The 17,079-nt window shown below is 43.3% G+C and overlaps 1 protein-coding gene across 2 annotated transcripts in view; it reads right to left on the bottom strand.

Annotated features, from left to right (window-relative positions):
• Positions 1-17,079, bottom strand: part of EGFLAM (EGF like, fibronectin type III and laminin G domains) — a 106,662-nt gene that overhangs the window by 60,006 nt on the left and 29,577 nt on the right. For both annotated transcript variants that reach the window (XM_053409079.1, XM_053409080.1), the window contains exons 2-6: positions 12,572-12,681; positions 10,524-10,607; positions 6,802-6,828; positions 4,315-4,432; positions 3,511-3,646 (exon numbers count right to left, since the gene is read on the bottom strand). In XM_053409079.1, the coding sequence (XP_053265054.1) occupies positions 3,511-3,646; positions 4,315-4,432; positions 6,802-6,828; positions 10,524-10,607; positions 12,572-12,681 (475 nt within the window). The remainder of the gene's footprint in view (positions 1-3,510; positions 3,647-4,314; positions 4,433-6,801; positions 6,829-10,523; positions 10,608-12,571; positions 12,682-17,079) is intronic.

Raw genomic sequence — 17,079 nt, 5'->3', positions numbered from 1 at the left:
CCTAGAACAATGCAGCAGTATGATTGGTTGGCAGGAACTACCCAATCATGCTCCAGATAGAAGTGAATCCACAACCTGATTGGCTTACAGTAGAATTCCGGAATTAGCCAATCATGTGCAGCCCATTGTGTAAATAATGTATATAAAGCAGATACTTTGAGGGGACATTCATTCATTCCTCCTCACCGCTATGAGCTGAATAAAGAGCATGAAATCACTTTGTGACCCTGAGTATATTTCACATGTATAAGGTTGCACTACACATAAAAGAAATCTAAAATTCATATGTAGCAAAAAAGCACAGTCATGAATGCACATGTGTCTACTACGTCTTCCTCTTTGGCGATCACTTATTGCTGGGTAAAATTGTCTTCCATAAACACGGTTTTGAAAGTGAGTCCATAAGTGGCTGTGGAGGCCAATTCTGGATCCACACGTCCTTCCACAGTGTGGTCATAGGTTTCTGGGTGGGAGTTCATCACGGTGAGGGTTTGCCAAGCGTGCCTTCCTCTTAGCACGTTTCTCCTTTTCGTCCTGAGTTCAAGTGTCTTCAAAGCCCATGACACCTTTGGTAAAGGCTGTTCTCCAACTGGAGCGCTCACAGGCCAGTGTTTCCCAGTTGTCGGTGTTTATGCTACTTCTTTTTTTACTTTTTTTTTGCATTGAGAGAGTCCTTAAACCTCTTTTGTTGACCACCAACATTATGCTTTCCATTTTAAAGTTCAGAATAGAGGAGTTGCTTTGGAAGACGATCATCAGGCATCCGCGCATCATGACCAGTCCAACGAAGTTGATGTTGAAGAATCATTGCTTCGACACTGGTGATCTTTGCTTCTTCCAGTACACTGGCATTAGTTCGCCTGTCCTCCCAAGTGATGTGTAAAAATTTTCAGAGACACTGTTGATGGAATCTTTCAAGGAGTTGGAGATGGCATTTAGAAGTGGTCCATGTTTCACAAGCGCACAGTAAGGTTGGTAGTACAATAGCTTTGTAAACAAGCATTTTGGTTTCCCTGCGAATGTCCCGATCCTCAAACATGTGTCTACATTACAACCAAGCTGTATATAAATCTTGTGAAATAAAAATAAATTACAAATCATGCAGTTCTACATAAGGATCTGTTTGCATATGCTCCCTATCAATGGACATGAAGCACTTGCATGCTTAGGAGTTTCATATGTACCTCAGAAGGGACATGAAACTGCAGAAGATGAAAGTGTTTCCAGACCTTATTCTAATAGAGAAAATTTCAGAACCTCTCTCTCTCTCTCTCTCTCTCTCTCTCTCTCTCTCTCTCTCTCTCACACACACACACACACACACACACACACATAACCCTTCATCTCCCATCATCCGGTCCATATCCCATTCTATGGCTACTTAACTGTTTCTTTGTCTCAGCCATTATGTGCCTTGTGTTTTTAAAAGCGGGGCTTCAGGAAAACTGATTTAATGTTACAGCACACAATGAATTTCTGGATGGCAGGGTAACAATTTGGGGGGGTCAAAGATACAGGATCCACATGAAATCCAGTCTAATCCCTACAGACCACCAAGAGCCATGAGTTGCACAACAGAATAATGTCAGTGCAGTAAAACACGTTTAATTTACAGTTTCTTGGCTTCCAAATCAGGATGCAATCTTGGGTCATGGGAAAACGCAAGTTTCAGAATGGGGTTACATACACACAGGGAGAATTTGGAAACCACTTAGATAAAGTCATTTGCAGAACTAAAATGTATTAAGCTGACTTGAATATATCTGAGTTGATAGCAGAGAAAACTGCGCAAAAGCACCAAAACTCCTCTTATGAACACAATGGGGACTAGCATTTAGAAGTGATTTACTAGCGTTCTGGGTGGTACACATAATAAACATAATTTTTAAAAAAGTCAGAACGAAATATCTTAATTCAAATGGAGAATATTTAACTTGCTTTAAGATGGCAACTGTCTTACACAAATAAACCAAGAATAAAACACATAGAGAGAGATATAGATAGTTATCTTCAACATGAATGGCTCATGGATATAGCAAAATGCTTAGGACATTTCCAAAATGAATAGAAAGCTGAAATTTGTCCAAGGTTACCTAATTACTATGTAAGTCTGAACCTTGGATATTTTTGCATCTCATAGTCAAATGCACAATAACAGCCAGCACTTTGGTAGGGAACAAGACAATATAGATATACAATGGAATACAGGTGTATATGTGGAGGAGTTCCCTGTTCTACACAGCTGATTGATGCTTAGACTGGGAGGTGATCTGCAGTGGCAGCCAGGAACATGAGTCGGAAACAAGATAGTCTCACCTAAGATATAATGGAAGTGCGTAGGAGCGCCTTTCCACCAAACACCTTCAGGAATCGGTCTAACAGATTTTTACTTTTCATAGCCAATGGCCATGACACCTTTAACAATCATCATAATGGGAGAAGAAACATCTCCAGCAGTGACCACAAATATATGTCTTGCAGAAGGCAAGCTGCTTTGACTAGTATTTAGCACCATATGCATTCAGGTAAATCATGTAATGAAATGCGTAAGTCGCATTTCTAAGCAAAACGTTATTATGATGGCTTTGAGCATTTCACATTTTCCTGGAAATGCAAGATCACCGTGACCCAGACAACGATTTGCAAACAAACATAAAATGGCTATCCTGAAGGTGGTTAACAATACACAAAATAAATCACATTCATGAAGAGCACAGCTGTTGTCCATCTGTGTTCACCAAAAGGCTCCACACCTGCTCAACCGACTTGCATAAACAAGGTGTCAAGGCAATCATCTGTATATTGAACTTAACAAAATGTACCCATTCACTCTTTTCTAAGTTCCCACTCACCTGCCTGGCATAAGGCTGCCAAGGACAACTGAGACCTCAGAAGATTTGGCAGCCAAGGGGCTGTGACTCCACTTCCTGCTCATTTCCAGCATGACATCTAAACAGGTGAGCTTGCTGATGCTCACAGGTGAATGCAATAATATGAAACACCTATTTCAAACAACTAGAACATGGCGTTATATATCCCTAAACTCACAGCCACTGAAAGTTGGGAGAAATAACATGGTTTTTGCAAAGCTATGGAAGGATGCTGAGTTTTCCAAGAGTCTCCAGTTGTAGAGAGCAACAGAAATGGCTGCTGGTCCTGATGGCTATAAATTACCTCCATTATCAGAGGCAATATGCCTCTGGTCTTGCTTGCAGGCTTACCATAGGCCCCTGGCTGGTCAGTCCAGAAGCCTGGACTAGATGAGCCTTTGGTGTGATCCAGCAGGACTCTGATTATGTCCTCTGTATGTTCTCGCTGTCCAAAGAGGAGCACATGAAAAGCATCAATAGGACATAAGAAGGGAAGGAGCTTTCTTTGGGACCAAGCCATTTGAATGAATGAATAAATGAGAACCAACTTCCACCTAGAATAAAGATACCAGTCTGAAATAGATTTCAACCCGTGTGAGCCAAGAGTGTACACAAATGCGAATCCTATAAGCAAAATCACCTTATGAATTCCACTGTGTAGTACTGAATTGGGGAACTTCCTTCACTGGGTCCTGGTTTCCACGACAGAGCAACTTCTGAGTCAGAAACGACCAGCACTTGAGGCTGGTATGGTGGATCTGGAGGCATGCATTTATCTAAAACGAAAGAAGAGTATGTGTCTGCCAATCATACCATCTCATCGGTCACTTTGGAGAATCCCAGAAAGTACTTCTTGCTGTGGCAAATGCATCTATACAACTATATTTTGAAAGGAACTGGACATCTCATCAGAATATTTTGTTGGCTTCCTTAGTTCGCTATTACCTCCAGCTCCTGCAACCTACTTTCTTTCCCCTAGACCTAGTGGCTGTAGTTAGTGCCACAGGACAGTGAGAGAGCGCATGTTTTTTTCATTCCAAAGGTCCCAGATCCAACTCCTGGCATCTCCAGGTCAACGAAGTGCCTGGCTGTGACAAGGAGGCAGCCTTGCAGACCAGAAACTTTATGAAGCAAAGCAAATGCTTCGATGCCCTTGTGGAGACATTTCAAGGAAGTTTACGAAGGTGCCAAGAAACCACATCAGGCTGCATTTCTCCTTTTAAATCTTTAATAGCACTCCTGGCTGTTTTGCCAATGCATCTACATCTTGCCCTCTCACCAGCAGTACTTCTGAAATCTTCATCCCCCTCCATCCCCATCCGCAATTTGCACGCTGTACCCTCTCGCTGTCAGCATGCATTCGCCTGCCAGCAAAACACAATGCCTGGGATTATCTCTGCCCCAACCGGCATCCACAATAGCAAGCTATTCGCACAGCTTTTACCTTGCGATAAAGTCGTTACATTTCTGGGCATGCTGGGTCTGCCTTTTCCTGCCCAGCCGTAAGCTCCTACACTTACACGGTGGAAAGTGCCTGGCTTCAAATCTCCAATGACAACTTCCTGTTTGAAATATAAATTGGGGAAATATATATATATATGTATGTATATATTTTTTAAAAAATACAAATAACTGTTTAATTATAAGTAAAATCTTGTGTGGTCCAGCAGAGTTAGACAAATCCTCTTTCTGCTAGAAAGGCAACTTCAGGCTGATTTTTTTCATTTTCTTATTAAGGGGATGTTTAAGCCATCCTTCAGCAACCAAGGCAGCACACAGTTAAAAGAATAACACTAAGCAATTAAAACTTCCACACTTAAAAGAATAAAACTACCCAATAAGAAGTCTTCTACTAAAAAACAACATTAAAGTACAGGAGCGGCACCAAACATGAATAAACCCAGGCGAAAACAGCAATAAAAATTGTAACTATCTGACTTGAGGAAATGTCTGGCAAAGCTTTTTTAAAAAAATCTCAACTTCTCAGGAAAGGGCATTCCAAAATGTAAAGGGCCACAACCAAGAAGGCCTCTCTCAAATGGCAGTGGGCCTGGAAGTAGGACTTAAATATCCATTGCAAAGTTCAAGAAGGCTCATGTGGAAGAAGGCAGTCCTTTAGATCACCAGGCCCCAAGTCCTTTAGGTCCTCATCTTCTCCCCATAATGAAATGTAGAGGAAATGCGAGACATGATATCATCACATTGTGAGTTTCTGCAGTTCCCTTCCCAATGCAAGCAGCAGCCAATAATATGGACCAGAATGCCAAAATGTGTATGATGAGGTCACATCCTAGATTTCAGGCAGAGGGCCTTCTTGGTAGTGGCTCCCGCCTTGTGAATGCCCTCCCATCAGATATCAAGGAAATAAACAACTACCAGACTTTTAGAAGACACCTGAAGACAGCCCTGTTTAGGGAAGTTTTTAATATCTGATCTTTTATCGTGTTTTTAATATTATGTTGGGAGCCGCCCAGAGTAGCTGGGGAAACCCAGCCAGATGGGTGGGGTATAAATAATAAGTTGTTGTTGTTGTTGTTGTTGTTGTTGTTGTTGTTGTTATTTCCTTAACTATGTGATGGCTAGTGCAACCTTCCCCAATATGGCACCTTCTTGCTGTTTTCAACTACAACTCCCATAAGCCCCAGTCAGGGATGATGAGAGTTGTAATCCAAAACATCAGGAGGATACCAATTAAGGAAGGAAAGAGAAACTCAACACAGGACTGGTGTTGTTGGTAGCAATCCCATGATCAGCACTTCATCCAGTTCCGGGTTCCAATTAGAGTACGCCTTTTCTTTTCTTTTTGAACATGTAAACAACTACAAGTAAGGTCAAGGATTTCCCCTGAAAAGCTCTCCTGAGGGAGTCGTATCTGTTTGACCTACACCCATCTCTCAGCACAGTTCAGACGTCTGTGCTGGAAGTAAATTTGCTGCTGACAGAGGTTTGCTGTCCAAAGCAAAGTTACGCCACATCCTCCTCCAGCATCAAAGGCAACTAAGTGCACGATCTAGTTTAATTTTAAACCCACAGCAGTGCGAAGAGAAATTCTAACCTCACTGACGCCCACAAGGACACAATGGAAACAGATGTGCTGACATTTTTACCAAATAGAACCCAAGTTGTACGTTTTAGTCTGTCCTTTGGATAACAGAGCTCAGCACTGCTAAGTCTGAGGTGAATGTCATACGCTCCAACTGCCCCTACTTGCCAGGGAGAGTCCCGGTGTCCCAGTCTCTGTCAGTGGTAAATCACAGTCTAGGACTAGTCTAACGGATGCATATTGATGGCCAAAATGACTTGAAGTAAGAGCACTTGGAAAATTCAGTTATGACACATCAGAATCATTTCTGCAAACTTTGTCAGTGCTCTTCCTTCCCTGCCCTCTTGTTTGCAGATACCTAAAATCTTACTCACAGTACATGGAAAATTACAGAAAACTTCAGAACAGCTTGAAATTCTATTTCCAGGTGCAGAAAACTAATGATTTGTCTGCCAAATCTCATTGTGTTCTTCTCTCCACCCCCCCTTCTTTTAACTCTCTCTCTCTTTGCATTTATCAGAAAGATTCACATGAAGACCTTGCCATGGCTTCTTCATTTTCACCACCAGGTCAATGAAGGGTAGGGAGAAAAGAAAATGGCTTTCTCTACTAAAGTTGGGATTTGGACACCAGAGTCCAAGCTCTCAGGCACACATGTTCTGGCTACTGAAAGATCACTTGTTTTTTTTCACCAGCAACAACGATCCATCTCTCTTGAGGGAGGAAGAAGGAAGAATAACAGAGGCGTTTTATCTTGCCTGCTAGTCATTTACCAGAGCTGGAGAATACTGGCCATAAATGCTGTGCCTGTGTTCGGAAAAGGTAAGTGGAAATTGGCCACTTTGCCCAGAAATGCAAAAAAACAATCTCCAGAAATATAATACTTACAAAAATGGCTTGCCCATCCATTTGACCCTGGTAGAAGGAAAAGAAGAAGAACTGCTTAATGAAGCACCATAATTAAATAAACATATCAGATAAAACATATTGGGTGCAATATGCACATTTTTGCAAAGCAATATTCCCATATGTAATACATGTTAAACGCTATTTTCAAAAACATATGCATTTATATTTACCCTAGAAATTGCGTTTTTGCACACATTACTTGGCTGGAGAACTGTATCGCAAAAGTTGGAAAAGAATGAAGATTGAAGGATGGCTCACAAATGGTTCCTGAAAGTGAATATTAGATATGCTCACTTTTAAATGTGAACTGAACCAAACTCCCAGGCAAGTGGCAATATTTAACTCCATGCCATTGAAGTGTCAGCCACTGATTTCTGCATAGCAAATGCACAGGAGCCAACCAGCTGGCAACCCTAGGTCAGAACAAGAGGAAGCAGCAGAAAAGAGTGAAGCAAACCCCCTTTCCTTCTGAAGTGGGACCCTGAGAAGGGAGCAGGATGCCAAAGAAGACACAAGCAAACACAATGGAAAGAAAAGAAGGTGCCAAGAGGCGGAAATGCAGAAATTTGGGCCCTGGTCTTCCCTGGGGTATTTCCATCACTTGCCATTTTGCAACATATGCTCATGCAAGGCTTGGCGTCTCTAAGAATAAGGCATCTAGCCCAGAATCCTGTTCTCAGTGTGGCCAACCAGATGCCTATGGGAAGCCTCAAAACAATACCTAACTGCAACAACACAACTGGTGTAGTGGTTAAGAGCGGTAGACTCATAATCTGGTGAACCGGGTTCGCTTCCCCGCTCCTCCACATGCAGCTGCTGGGTGGCCTTCGGCTAGTCATACTTCTCTGAAGTCTCTCAGATCCACTCACCTCACAGAGTGTTTGTTGTGAGGGAGGAAGAAGGGAAAGGAGATTGTTAGCCACTTTGAGACTCCTTTGGGTAGTGATAAGGCAGGATATCAAATCCAAACTCCTCCTCCTCCTCCTCTTCTTCTTCTTCTTCTTCTTCTTCTTCTTCTCACTTGTGGTTCTCAGCAACTGTTATTCAGGGATATATACTGCCTCTGACAGCTGAGGCAGAATACAAACTGAGCCTGAATAAATTTGTCTAATCCTCTTTTAAAGGCCTCACTACTTTTAGGGGTGTGAGAATTTCTCTTCAAATAATAAACTTATAAGCCATGAATTATACCCTAGCAAACAGGAGCATTGGTGTCTGCTATTTTAAAATTCCACCCACAAGGATCAAAGCCCTGTTAGCACACAAAGCAAGCAGGATTGCAGTTCATAGCTTGCTTTTGTTCACCCACTTACTTTTCCATTCCTGCTGCATAAAAACGGGCCTGAGCACACCCTAGAAAGACTTTTGTGCATGGAAGAGCTCTGATCGGTCCCACATGGCACAGTTCACTGGGAATGACCAACAGAGCTGTTCACTTACTCGTATATTTTTCCACACACATGCAGATGTCTCCTTAATTAAAATGCCATACTTAAAGTCAAATTGTAACAAGGCTACCACATGTTTTTAATTTAGACAGCCATGTTCCCCAGATTACAATTTCTGAAACTATTTTTTTTTTTTAGAAAATAGAAAAAAAAAATGGAAGATAATGGTAAAGTCAGACATTGGTTTTCTTATAGAACACACAATTAGGCCTAGTAACGTCAAGTCTGTTTTCTGAGAGGCTGCTGGGACTTTTTTACAGTTGCATGGCACCGAGAGATGCAATAGGCGCAGCTCCTCCCAAAACAGAGAGGGATACAGAGAGAGAGAAACCTGTTGGATTTCTGCATATTATGCAACAACGAATGTCATAAGAGTGGAGTAGATGCAGATGGCAACTCTTCCTTGAACAGGGTGGACAGCTGCAAAACAGGACAAGACACCAGTACCTTTGAGAGTTGTGCATGGAAGGGAAATTCAGCAAGTATTGCTTGTCTTGCAAGCTAGAATACAGTGGTACCTCAGGTTAAGTACTTAATTCATTCCGGAGGTCCGTACTTAACCTGAAACTGTTCTTACCCTGAAGCACCACTTTAGCTAATGGGGCCTCCTGCTGCCGCTGCGCAGCCAGAGCACGATTTCTGTTCTCATCCTGAAGCAAAGTTCTTAACCTGAAGCACTATTTCTGGGTTAGCGGAGTCTGTAACCTGAAGCATATTTAACCTGAAGCGTATGTAACCCGAGGTACCACTGTATGCTGTTTTGCACATCTATTAAAAGATGCAGGCATCCTGTTTTGCACTTGGTCACCCTAACTTTGCAGGCACTGTCACAGAGACAGAAACAGGCTAGAGTGGCAAACAAACCCACTTTACCTGGCACATTAAACCATGGTTTAAGTGAACAAGTGGAGTGTTTGTGTATGCTGTTTAAAAGTTCTCTATGCAGCCCTGCTGCATAGTGTCACGGAGACATCGCTCTTGCTGTGACATACCTGGGCTTGTGATTTCGTTTCCCTGAAAAATGCAAGAGTACTAAGCCAAGAAGAAAACTTGGTCACTACTCTTGGTTTGTTTGGAGAGAAACAAACCAGGACCTAATGATAATAATAATAATGATGATAATAATAATAATAATAATAATAATAATAATAATAATAATAATAGTAATAATAATACCTTTATTGTCATTGTACAACCTGTGTACAATGAAATTAAACGAGCCTCCCCCCCAACCCTCAATCTCTTATCAAACAACACACCACCTCGCAAGTCAATTTCGCTGTTATTTTTCGTTCAACAGCCTAACAGCCCATGGATAGAAGCTATTTTTTAGCCTGTTGGTACAGCTGATTATACTTCTATATCTCCTTCCCAAGGGCAGAAGATTAAAGAGGTGATGGCTGGGGTGTGAGTCATCCCTGAGAATTTTTCGATCCCATGCGATGTCATCTAGCGGACTCAAGGGACAGCCCATGATATTATGTGCTGTTTTCACCACCCACTGTAGAGACTTTCTGTCCATGGCTGTCAGGCCAGCATACCACGCTGTGATACAATATGAAAGCACACTTTCTATTGTGGACCGGTAAAAGGAGTTCATCAGTTGTTGTTTAACATTATTCTTTCGCAAGACCCTGAGGAAATGGAATCTCTGTTGGGCCTTTCTGACCACCTGAGTTATGTTGATTTTCGAAGTGAGGTCCTCGCTAAGGTAAACTCCCAGGAATTTAAAGAAGGAGACTCTCTCCACACAGCCCCCCCCCCCGATATACAACAGGGCAGGTTCCCCTCTCTTCCTCCGGAAGTTTTTGATATCGCAGCAGGGCCAAACATTGGCTTGTTTCCTTGTGGAGTGGTAGCAGCAAGAGTGGAGGAGCAGGAACTTTTCAAAAGAATGCACTAGCATGCTGCACAGTTTATTTTAAACTATGGTTTAATTTGATGGGTGAGCCAGGCCATGGGCTGACCTTCCAGAGCAAATGGAAAGCTGTCATTTAGCCATGATACTCAAGTCTACGGGAACAAAATGGCGTTGTTCCGTATGTTTTGGACTACAACTCCCATCATCCCTCACTACTGGTCCTGCTGGCTAGGGATGATGGGTGTTGTAGTCCAGAAACTGCTGGGGACCCAAGTTTGAGAAACACTGCTCCAGACTTTATTGATCTAAGCAGAGCCCCTGTGTTGATAAAATTCCATTGATCAGATAAACTGACCTACAAGAACCGCATATGCTTAATATCAAATACTTACCATACTGAGCATGTCCAGGCTAAGAGGCACATCATGGGACTGCTGTTTAATTGGTTTATCTGCCTTGAACTCGGTGTAATAGACCTTTAAAATAAATTGGTTAGGTTAGGTAAACTAGTAAGAATGACAGTGAAATGAAGCATTGCGAGTATAAGCAATATTGACGTTCAACTCAGCTTTTACCCCCAAGGCAATTAGGCTTGAAAGGAGCCTTTTATTGGCTCTGACAGGAGGAGTACCCCTCCACACACACACACACACACACACACACACACACACACGTCCAATTGTGGTGGGATACTCTTCTTGGCGCGAAAGGAGTGGAGGAGTGTGTTGTTTTTAGGTTGCCAGATTCTAAGAGAGCAGGCGAGACGTTCATGGTGAGCTCCAACACCGTTTTTCTAAAAAAATAACACTGATTTGGGTTTATATCACAGCAACATTTTTTCAAGCCAAATTGTGATCCTGGAGGGCCCTTTCCGGAGGAAAACTTGCAGTTGGGAGAGGGAAGGGTTAACTCTCTCATTTCATCAAAATATAGGGGAGGTGCTAGTTTTGAAAGGGTCAGAGGGGAAAGGGGGATACCTAAGCCTAAAGATACTGAGGAGTGTGGTTGCCTGGCTCTGTAAGAACTATTAGACAGATAAAATATGAAAGCGAACAGGAAACCAAACCATACTTAACAAAACAAGATCAGGGTTCTCACACCCTTTACTAGACTACCGCACCATAATCCTTTGAAAGGCAAAATGTATGGTAGTTTTGGATTCCCCTGCCCTTAGATTTTCAGATTAATGCTGCCTGCTGTGTGCTACATCCCATCTGCTTGAAATCCAACCCAGCTTAAACAGGCACAGGAGAGTTTGGACAGCTGGACCACCAAAGACTTCGGCTGCATATACAGCAGCAAAGAAACTCAGACCTGCTGGGCTTTTTCTTAGCCCTACAGATTTTAAAGTGACAGGATCTTTAGGCAGAACTGGAGGTGGCAGCCCTACACAAAATCTCGCATGACCTTGCCTGTGTGTCCTTTCCCTATGTTTATCGCAAGCCTGGAGGGCAGGGTTTGTCTTGTTTCTTATTTATTGGAGAGCACTTTAGGAGTAACATTGTGCCCATGATATCATAATTATTTAAAAGTATGCACAGTTCTTCAGTTGAAGTACCAAATTCTGCAAGGAACAGGACTCTTTTTCATTTAATAGTTTAAATTAGGGGTGGAGAGCTTGCAGCCTTCCAGATGTTGTTGGAATACAGTTCCTACTGTCCTTGATCACTGGCCAAACTGGAAACATTGCTCTGGTGAGGAAAGCAGTTTTGTGATTCCTCTGAGTGCCAGCCAATCTGCAGTCTGCACAGAAGAGGTATTCTGATTGGTCACAAGGTCCAGCCAATCAGAATTCGGCACAGCCAGCCTTTACTGGAAAGAGAAGATGGGGTTGCTCCTGGGCTCATTCAGCTAAAAAAAGCTGGCTGCACATCCACAACAAGCTCAGGGTTCAGGGTATATGCAACTTGTGCCAAAAGAATGATTACAAGAACATGACGCTGAATTCCTCCCTGAATGTGTATCACTGGTACTTAGAATTTTGTAGTCACATAAACATGGCACCACGAGCTATTGAGACACTCAGTGCCGCATTTATGTATAAGCTAAACAAGCTATAGCTTAGGGCCCCACTCTCTTGGGGGCCCCCCAAAAATTTAAAGGGCAAAAAAACTGAATGTACACTTCCAAAATGTAAGATAAAGAACAAATAAAATAAAACCTACATGCAGCAACAGTGTTTTGTGTTGTGTAGGCTCCGATGATGTACATATTTTGTTATGTGCAAATGGCTTTAGATACCTATTAGGTCCATAAATTGCCATATAGCATATATTCAACACTAAAAACAGTGACAATTTGTTGTTGACAAAGGACAGCTGTACGTGTAAAGGGCCCCATTACCTTCAGTAGCTTAGGGCCTCATCAAACCTAAACCCGGCCTTGGAGACACTGGACACAGGAATAGCTCCTTGCATAGCCAAAACAGAAAGGTACTCACAGTATACCCGGTGATGGAACTTGCATGCTGCCGAGGCATTCTCCATTGTATACTAAATGCCGTGCAGTTGAGCGAATCCAGGGTTATATCCAGAGGCGGCCCCAGCCTATCTGTGGCAAAGAAATGGCAAAGCACAAGAAGCTGTAGGGTATAAAAATATTGTTTGTATACTGAGGACAAAATGTGCATGTGGGGGGGAAACAGCTGAATCTCCTCTATTTTTAGGAAAGCCCTCCTGAAACTTTTTTTTAAAGATGCAGGCAGAGCAACCCAGACCCCAGAACTGCTGGACTGGGGGGCATGTTGACAAGGTGGCAATACTGCTTCATCCAGCCTTGCCCTGCTGTGGCAGTGTAAGGCCTTTGCCACCCTAGAACTCCTTGGTGCACCTGCCCAAACTGTGGGTGGGTGAAAGCTAGTGTAAACCACCCAAAGGGGGCATTTGGGGGGTTGGTTAAAGTTGCTGGGTTCTGGCAAGTGTCAGCAAGCAGCCTGATCTAGGCCTGTTGTTGCACCAGTCTGAGAGCTACTGTAGCAAAACAACAACAACAACCCAAGAAGAACCACCCCACTCCATCCTTCGTGTTGCAAGCTGTGGAGCTGCAGATACAGCAGACTGAGATCCTTAAACCTACCTTGGAGGACCACTAAAATCAATGGGATAGACTAGACTGTAGCTCAGGGGTAGAGCAGCAGCTTTCAAACTAGGTCAAAGCTTGGTGGCAGATCATCTGCTCTGCATGTAGAAGGTCGCAGGTTCAATCCAAAGCATCTCCAGGAAAGGGCTGGGAATGTCCTGTCTTAAACTCGAGAGAGACCCTGCCACTCCATGTAGACAATACTGAACTAGATGGACCAATAGTCTGAGACTCAGCATAAGGCTCCTTCCTGTGTTCCTAGACTTGTAAAGTGGTGCTGCTTCTTTACACTGGAAGTTTCAGATTTTAACAGCTTACCCAAGAGGTGCAGTAGACAAAACCCTGAACTGGGCTTTATTTTCGTGCATACCCCAAACCACCATGTGAGACGTGTCAATGGAAAAAGACAAGCAGAGCAGAGCCATGTGTCTTGGACAGCTGGGCTGGTAGTTTCAATCTGGCCCCTACATTTAATAATCGTCCTTGCCTAAGGACCATATTGGACTCACTCTGTGGGTAGATACATATTACCTTTTCTTACGCACAGAAGCCTGAAGACATAACACACTTGCTGTGATATCTATTTAGCTTACATGAAGTTTTGAGATTTGATTGAGTAATAATTATCTCACAGTGGATGCAAAGTGATCATATGAACCGAATCCATCCAATATCCCCGAGCCATATTTGAGTTATTCTGCTAACTGTACTTAGAATTCTAAAATGCTCAGCTCTCGTTTTAGAACCATACAGTGCAGAGTTGCCACTTTCCTAGTAATCCTAAAGCTGTGTACACATTACCAGTTACTGTGGCACCAGTCCTCCGCTCCCACTGTTTGTTTTTGAATCTGTGAACACATGGCATTACCCAGGGACACAGAGCTATCCTGTAGTCTCTGGAGAAATGCTGTGTTTCGATGCAGTCCAATCTAACTTGAGCATGATATCCTCGTTCAGGCTGCACTGAATACCACTCCGATGTGCATGGTGACAAGCAAATTCAACTTGAAATGCTGCGTGGAAAAGCGACCTCACTGCGTTTCAAGCTGGTAATCTGTACACAGCCAAAGACCATGTTCACACCATACATTTAAAGCCCTATGATACCACTTTAAACAGCCACAGCTTCCTCCAAGCTGCAGTTTTGTCAAGGATACTGAGATGTTAGGAGGCTCCTATTCCTTTCACAGAGCTACAACTCTAACAGAGCTACAAATCCCTGGGAAGAGAGATAGATTGTTCATACTCAGACATCCACAAAGCCCATCATGTTTCCAGAATGTAGCCACTCTACCCTGTACATCAGGCTTAACCAACATGGTGCCCTTCAGATTTTGTTGAACTCCAGATCCCATAAGCCGCTGTTAACTTTTTAAAATATATATATATATTTCTTGGGTCAACCTTCTCTGGAACTGAAGGTCCTTGGCAGGGTGCAACCATTTACTACTGAAGCACTTTGTTTCCTGCCACAACTATGAACCCTGAAACGCGGGGGGAGAACCTGCAACCGGTGTGTGTGCAACCGGTTTGCCAATTTGTAATGTAGTAAAAGGTAAAGGTACCCCTGCCCGTATGGGCCAGTCTTGACAGACTCTGGGGTTGTGTGCCCATCTCACTCAAGAGGCCGGGGGCCAGCGCTGTCCGGAGACACTTCCAGGTCACGTGGCCAGCGTGACAAAGCTGCATCTGGCGAGCCAGCGCAGCACACGGAAATGCCGTTTACCTTCCCGCCAGTAAGCGGTCCCTATTTATCTACTTGCACCCAGGGGTGCTTTCGAACTGCTAGGTTGGCAGGCGCTGGGACCGAGCAGTGGGAGCGCACCCCGCCGCGGGGATTCGAACCGCCGACCTTTCGATCGGCAAGCCCTAGGCGCTGAGGCTTTTACCCACAGCGCCACCCGCGTCCCCGGTTGTAATGTAGAGTGTTCCTTTAAAGAGGCATTAGAAAGTTTGTTCTTTTTGCTGTGTGTCACAGGGAGAGAGGAAAGCCTGTCTTGGTAGCAGATTTGTGTGTGAGAGAGATAGAGAGAGAATGGGAAAGGGGTAGGGAGCAGTGTAAAAGTGTCTTATCCAGATAAATAGGGAGTACTGGATTCAAAGTGTCCAAGGACACCAGGCACACAAACGTGGTGCTGGGACACATGCAGTGTAAGAATTCTGTGGACTCATATGGACTGTCTTGGGCTGACAGACCTTCCTCCTTCCCCTTCTCAAGATGCAGAGATTGGCCAGGAAAGCAGAAAACATTACTTCTTGCCCTGTGCACAGAGATCCATGGAGAAGCAATAAAATAAAATAAATAATAATTTAAAACTTATTATCTGTAAGGAGAGGGGGCAGGCTCCACCCATTCCCAAAATAAATAAAGTTCAACTGCACGGAGGTGGAGGCCACTGCCAACTTAGCCAATGGTCAGCAGCCTTGGGAGCTGTAATTTTAACATCTGGAGGGCACCAGGTTGGCTATCCCTGATGCACATCAACTGCAATTATAGGAGCAGCTTGCCCAGTGTTTCAAGTTACTCTTCAGCTTTTTTTCAGTCTGAAAGGTTTGCCATGGGTGTTCATTTCGTCATTGCCATGGATCTTTTTTGATTTTTATCATAGGACCCCATTGTTGCTGAAGCTAACAGACCTTCCTGGTTAATTGCTGGTTATCCTTGGCAAGACCATCAAAGAAAGAATGAATATTGGGGGTGAGGGAGAGATTATGCAACACACACACACATCCTCAACTATTAAAGAATCAGCAGAGCTTGTCCAGTTATTTTCCGGCTAGAAGAAAGCTTAAAGCTGTTCATATCACAAGTTCCATCCACTTGCATATTTATTTATTTTCCTGTCTTGGAAATAAAACGCTCAAACATTAGTAGCCCATTAAAACCATTGCTAGTCAACACACATGTTTATATTAGGTGAGTAAAAGGAGAATAGATACCAATTCTTTAACAAAAATCAATCAAAAAGATTTATATTATCAAGAGAGATTCCAATCTTTATATAATCATAGGTTGGATTGGATGATCCTGCCCATCACACTGGAATCTTTTTGTGATGTTACGGTTCATTTGAACTGCTTTTATGATGTGTGTTCTATCGATATTGTACACTGCTTAGGAACTAAGACATGGTATTAAGCTGTATATCAATTATTATTAAGAAAATAGAGAGCACTATATATTAATATTATTATTATTATATGCCTGTCCTGCTCACCCATTTTATATACCTATGCATGGTATATAGCATGCATATAGCATCCGAAATGCATGGAGCAAAACTGGGTGGCTTTTTAATGGGTGTTCCACCCTCACTTTTCAGGTCGATTGCAGGAGCTTAGTCTACCTGTGTAGGCTCTATTCAGACTTTCCACCCCTGCCCTATAGTAAAAGGTCCGTATAGTAAAAGCCATGGTTTTCCCAGTAGTGATGTATGGAAGTGAGAGCTGGACCATAAAGAAGGCTGATCACCGAAGAATTGATGCTTTTGAATTATGGTGCTGGAGGAGACTCTTGAGAGTCCCATGGACTGCAAGAAGATCAAACCTATCCATTCTGAAGGAAATCAGCCCTGAGTGCTTACTGGAAGGACAGATCGTGAAGCTGAGGCTCCAATACTTTGGCCACCTCATGAGAAGAGAAGACTCCCTGGAAAAGACCCTGATGTTGGGAAAGAAGGGGACGACAGAGGACGAGATGGTTGGACAGTGTTCTTGAAGCTACCAGCATGAGTTTTACCAAACTGCGGGAGACAGCGGAAGACAGGAGTGCCTGGCATGCTCTGGTTCATGGGGTCACGAAGAGTCGGACACAACTAAACAACAACAACACCCCTGCACAGAAGTGTGTGTACGCCTACTTCCCTTCAC

This window comes from Podarcis raffonei, chromosome 11, assembly GCF_027172205.1.
Source record: "Podarcis raffonei isolate rPodRaf1 chromosome 11, rPodRaf1.pri, whole genome shotgun sequence".
NCBI classification, from domain to species: Eukaryota; Metazoa; Chordata; class Lepidosauria; order Squamata; family Lacertidae; genus Podarcis; species Podarcis raffonei.
The sequence above is the reverse complement of the archived record's forward strand: the minus strand, read 5'-3'. Positions and strand labels throughout refer to the sequence as shown.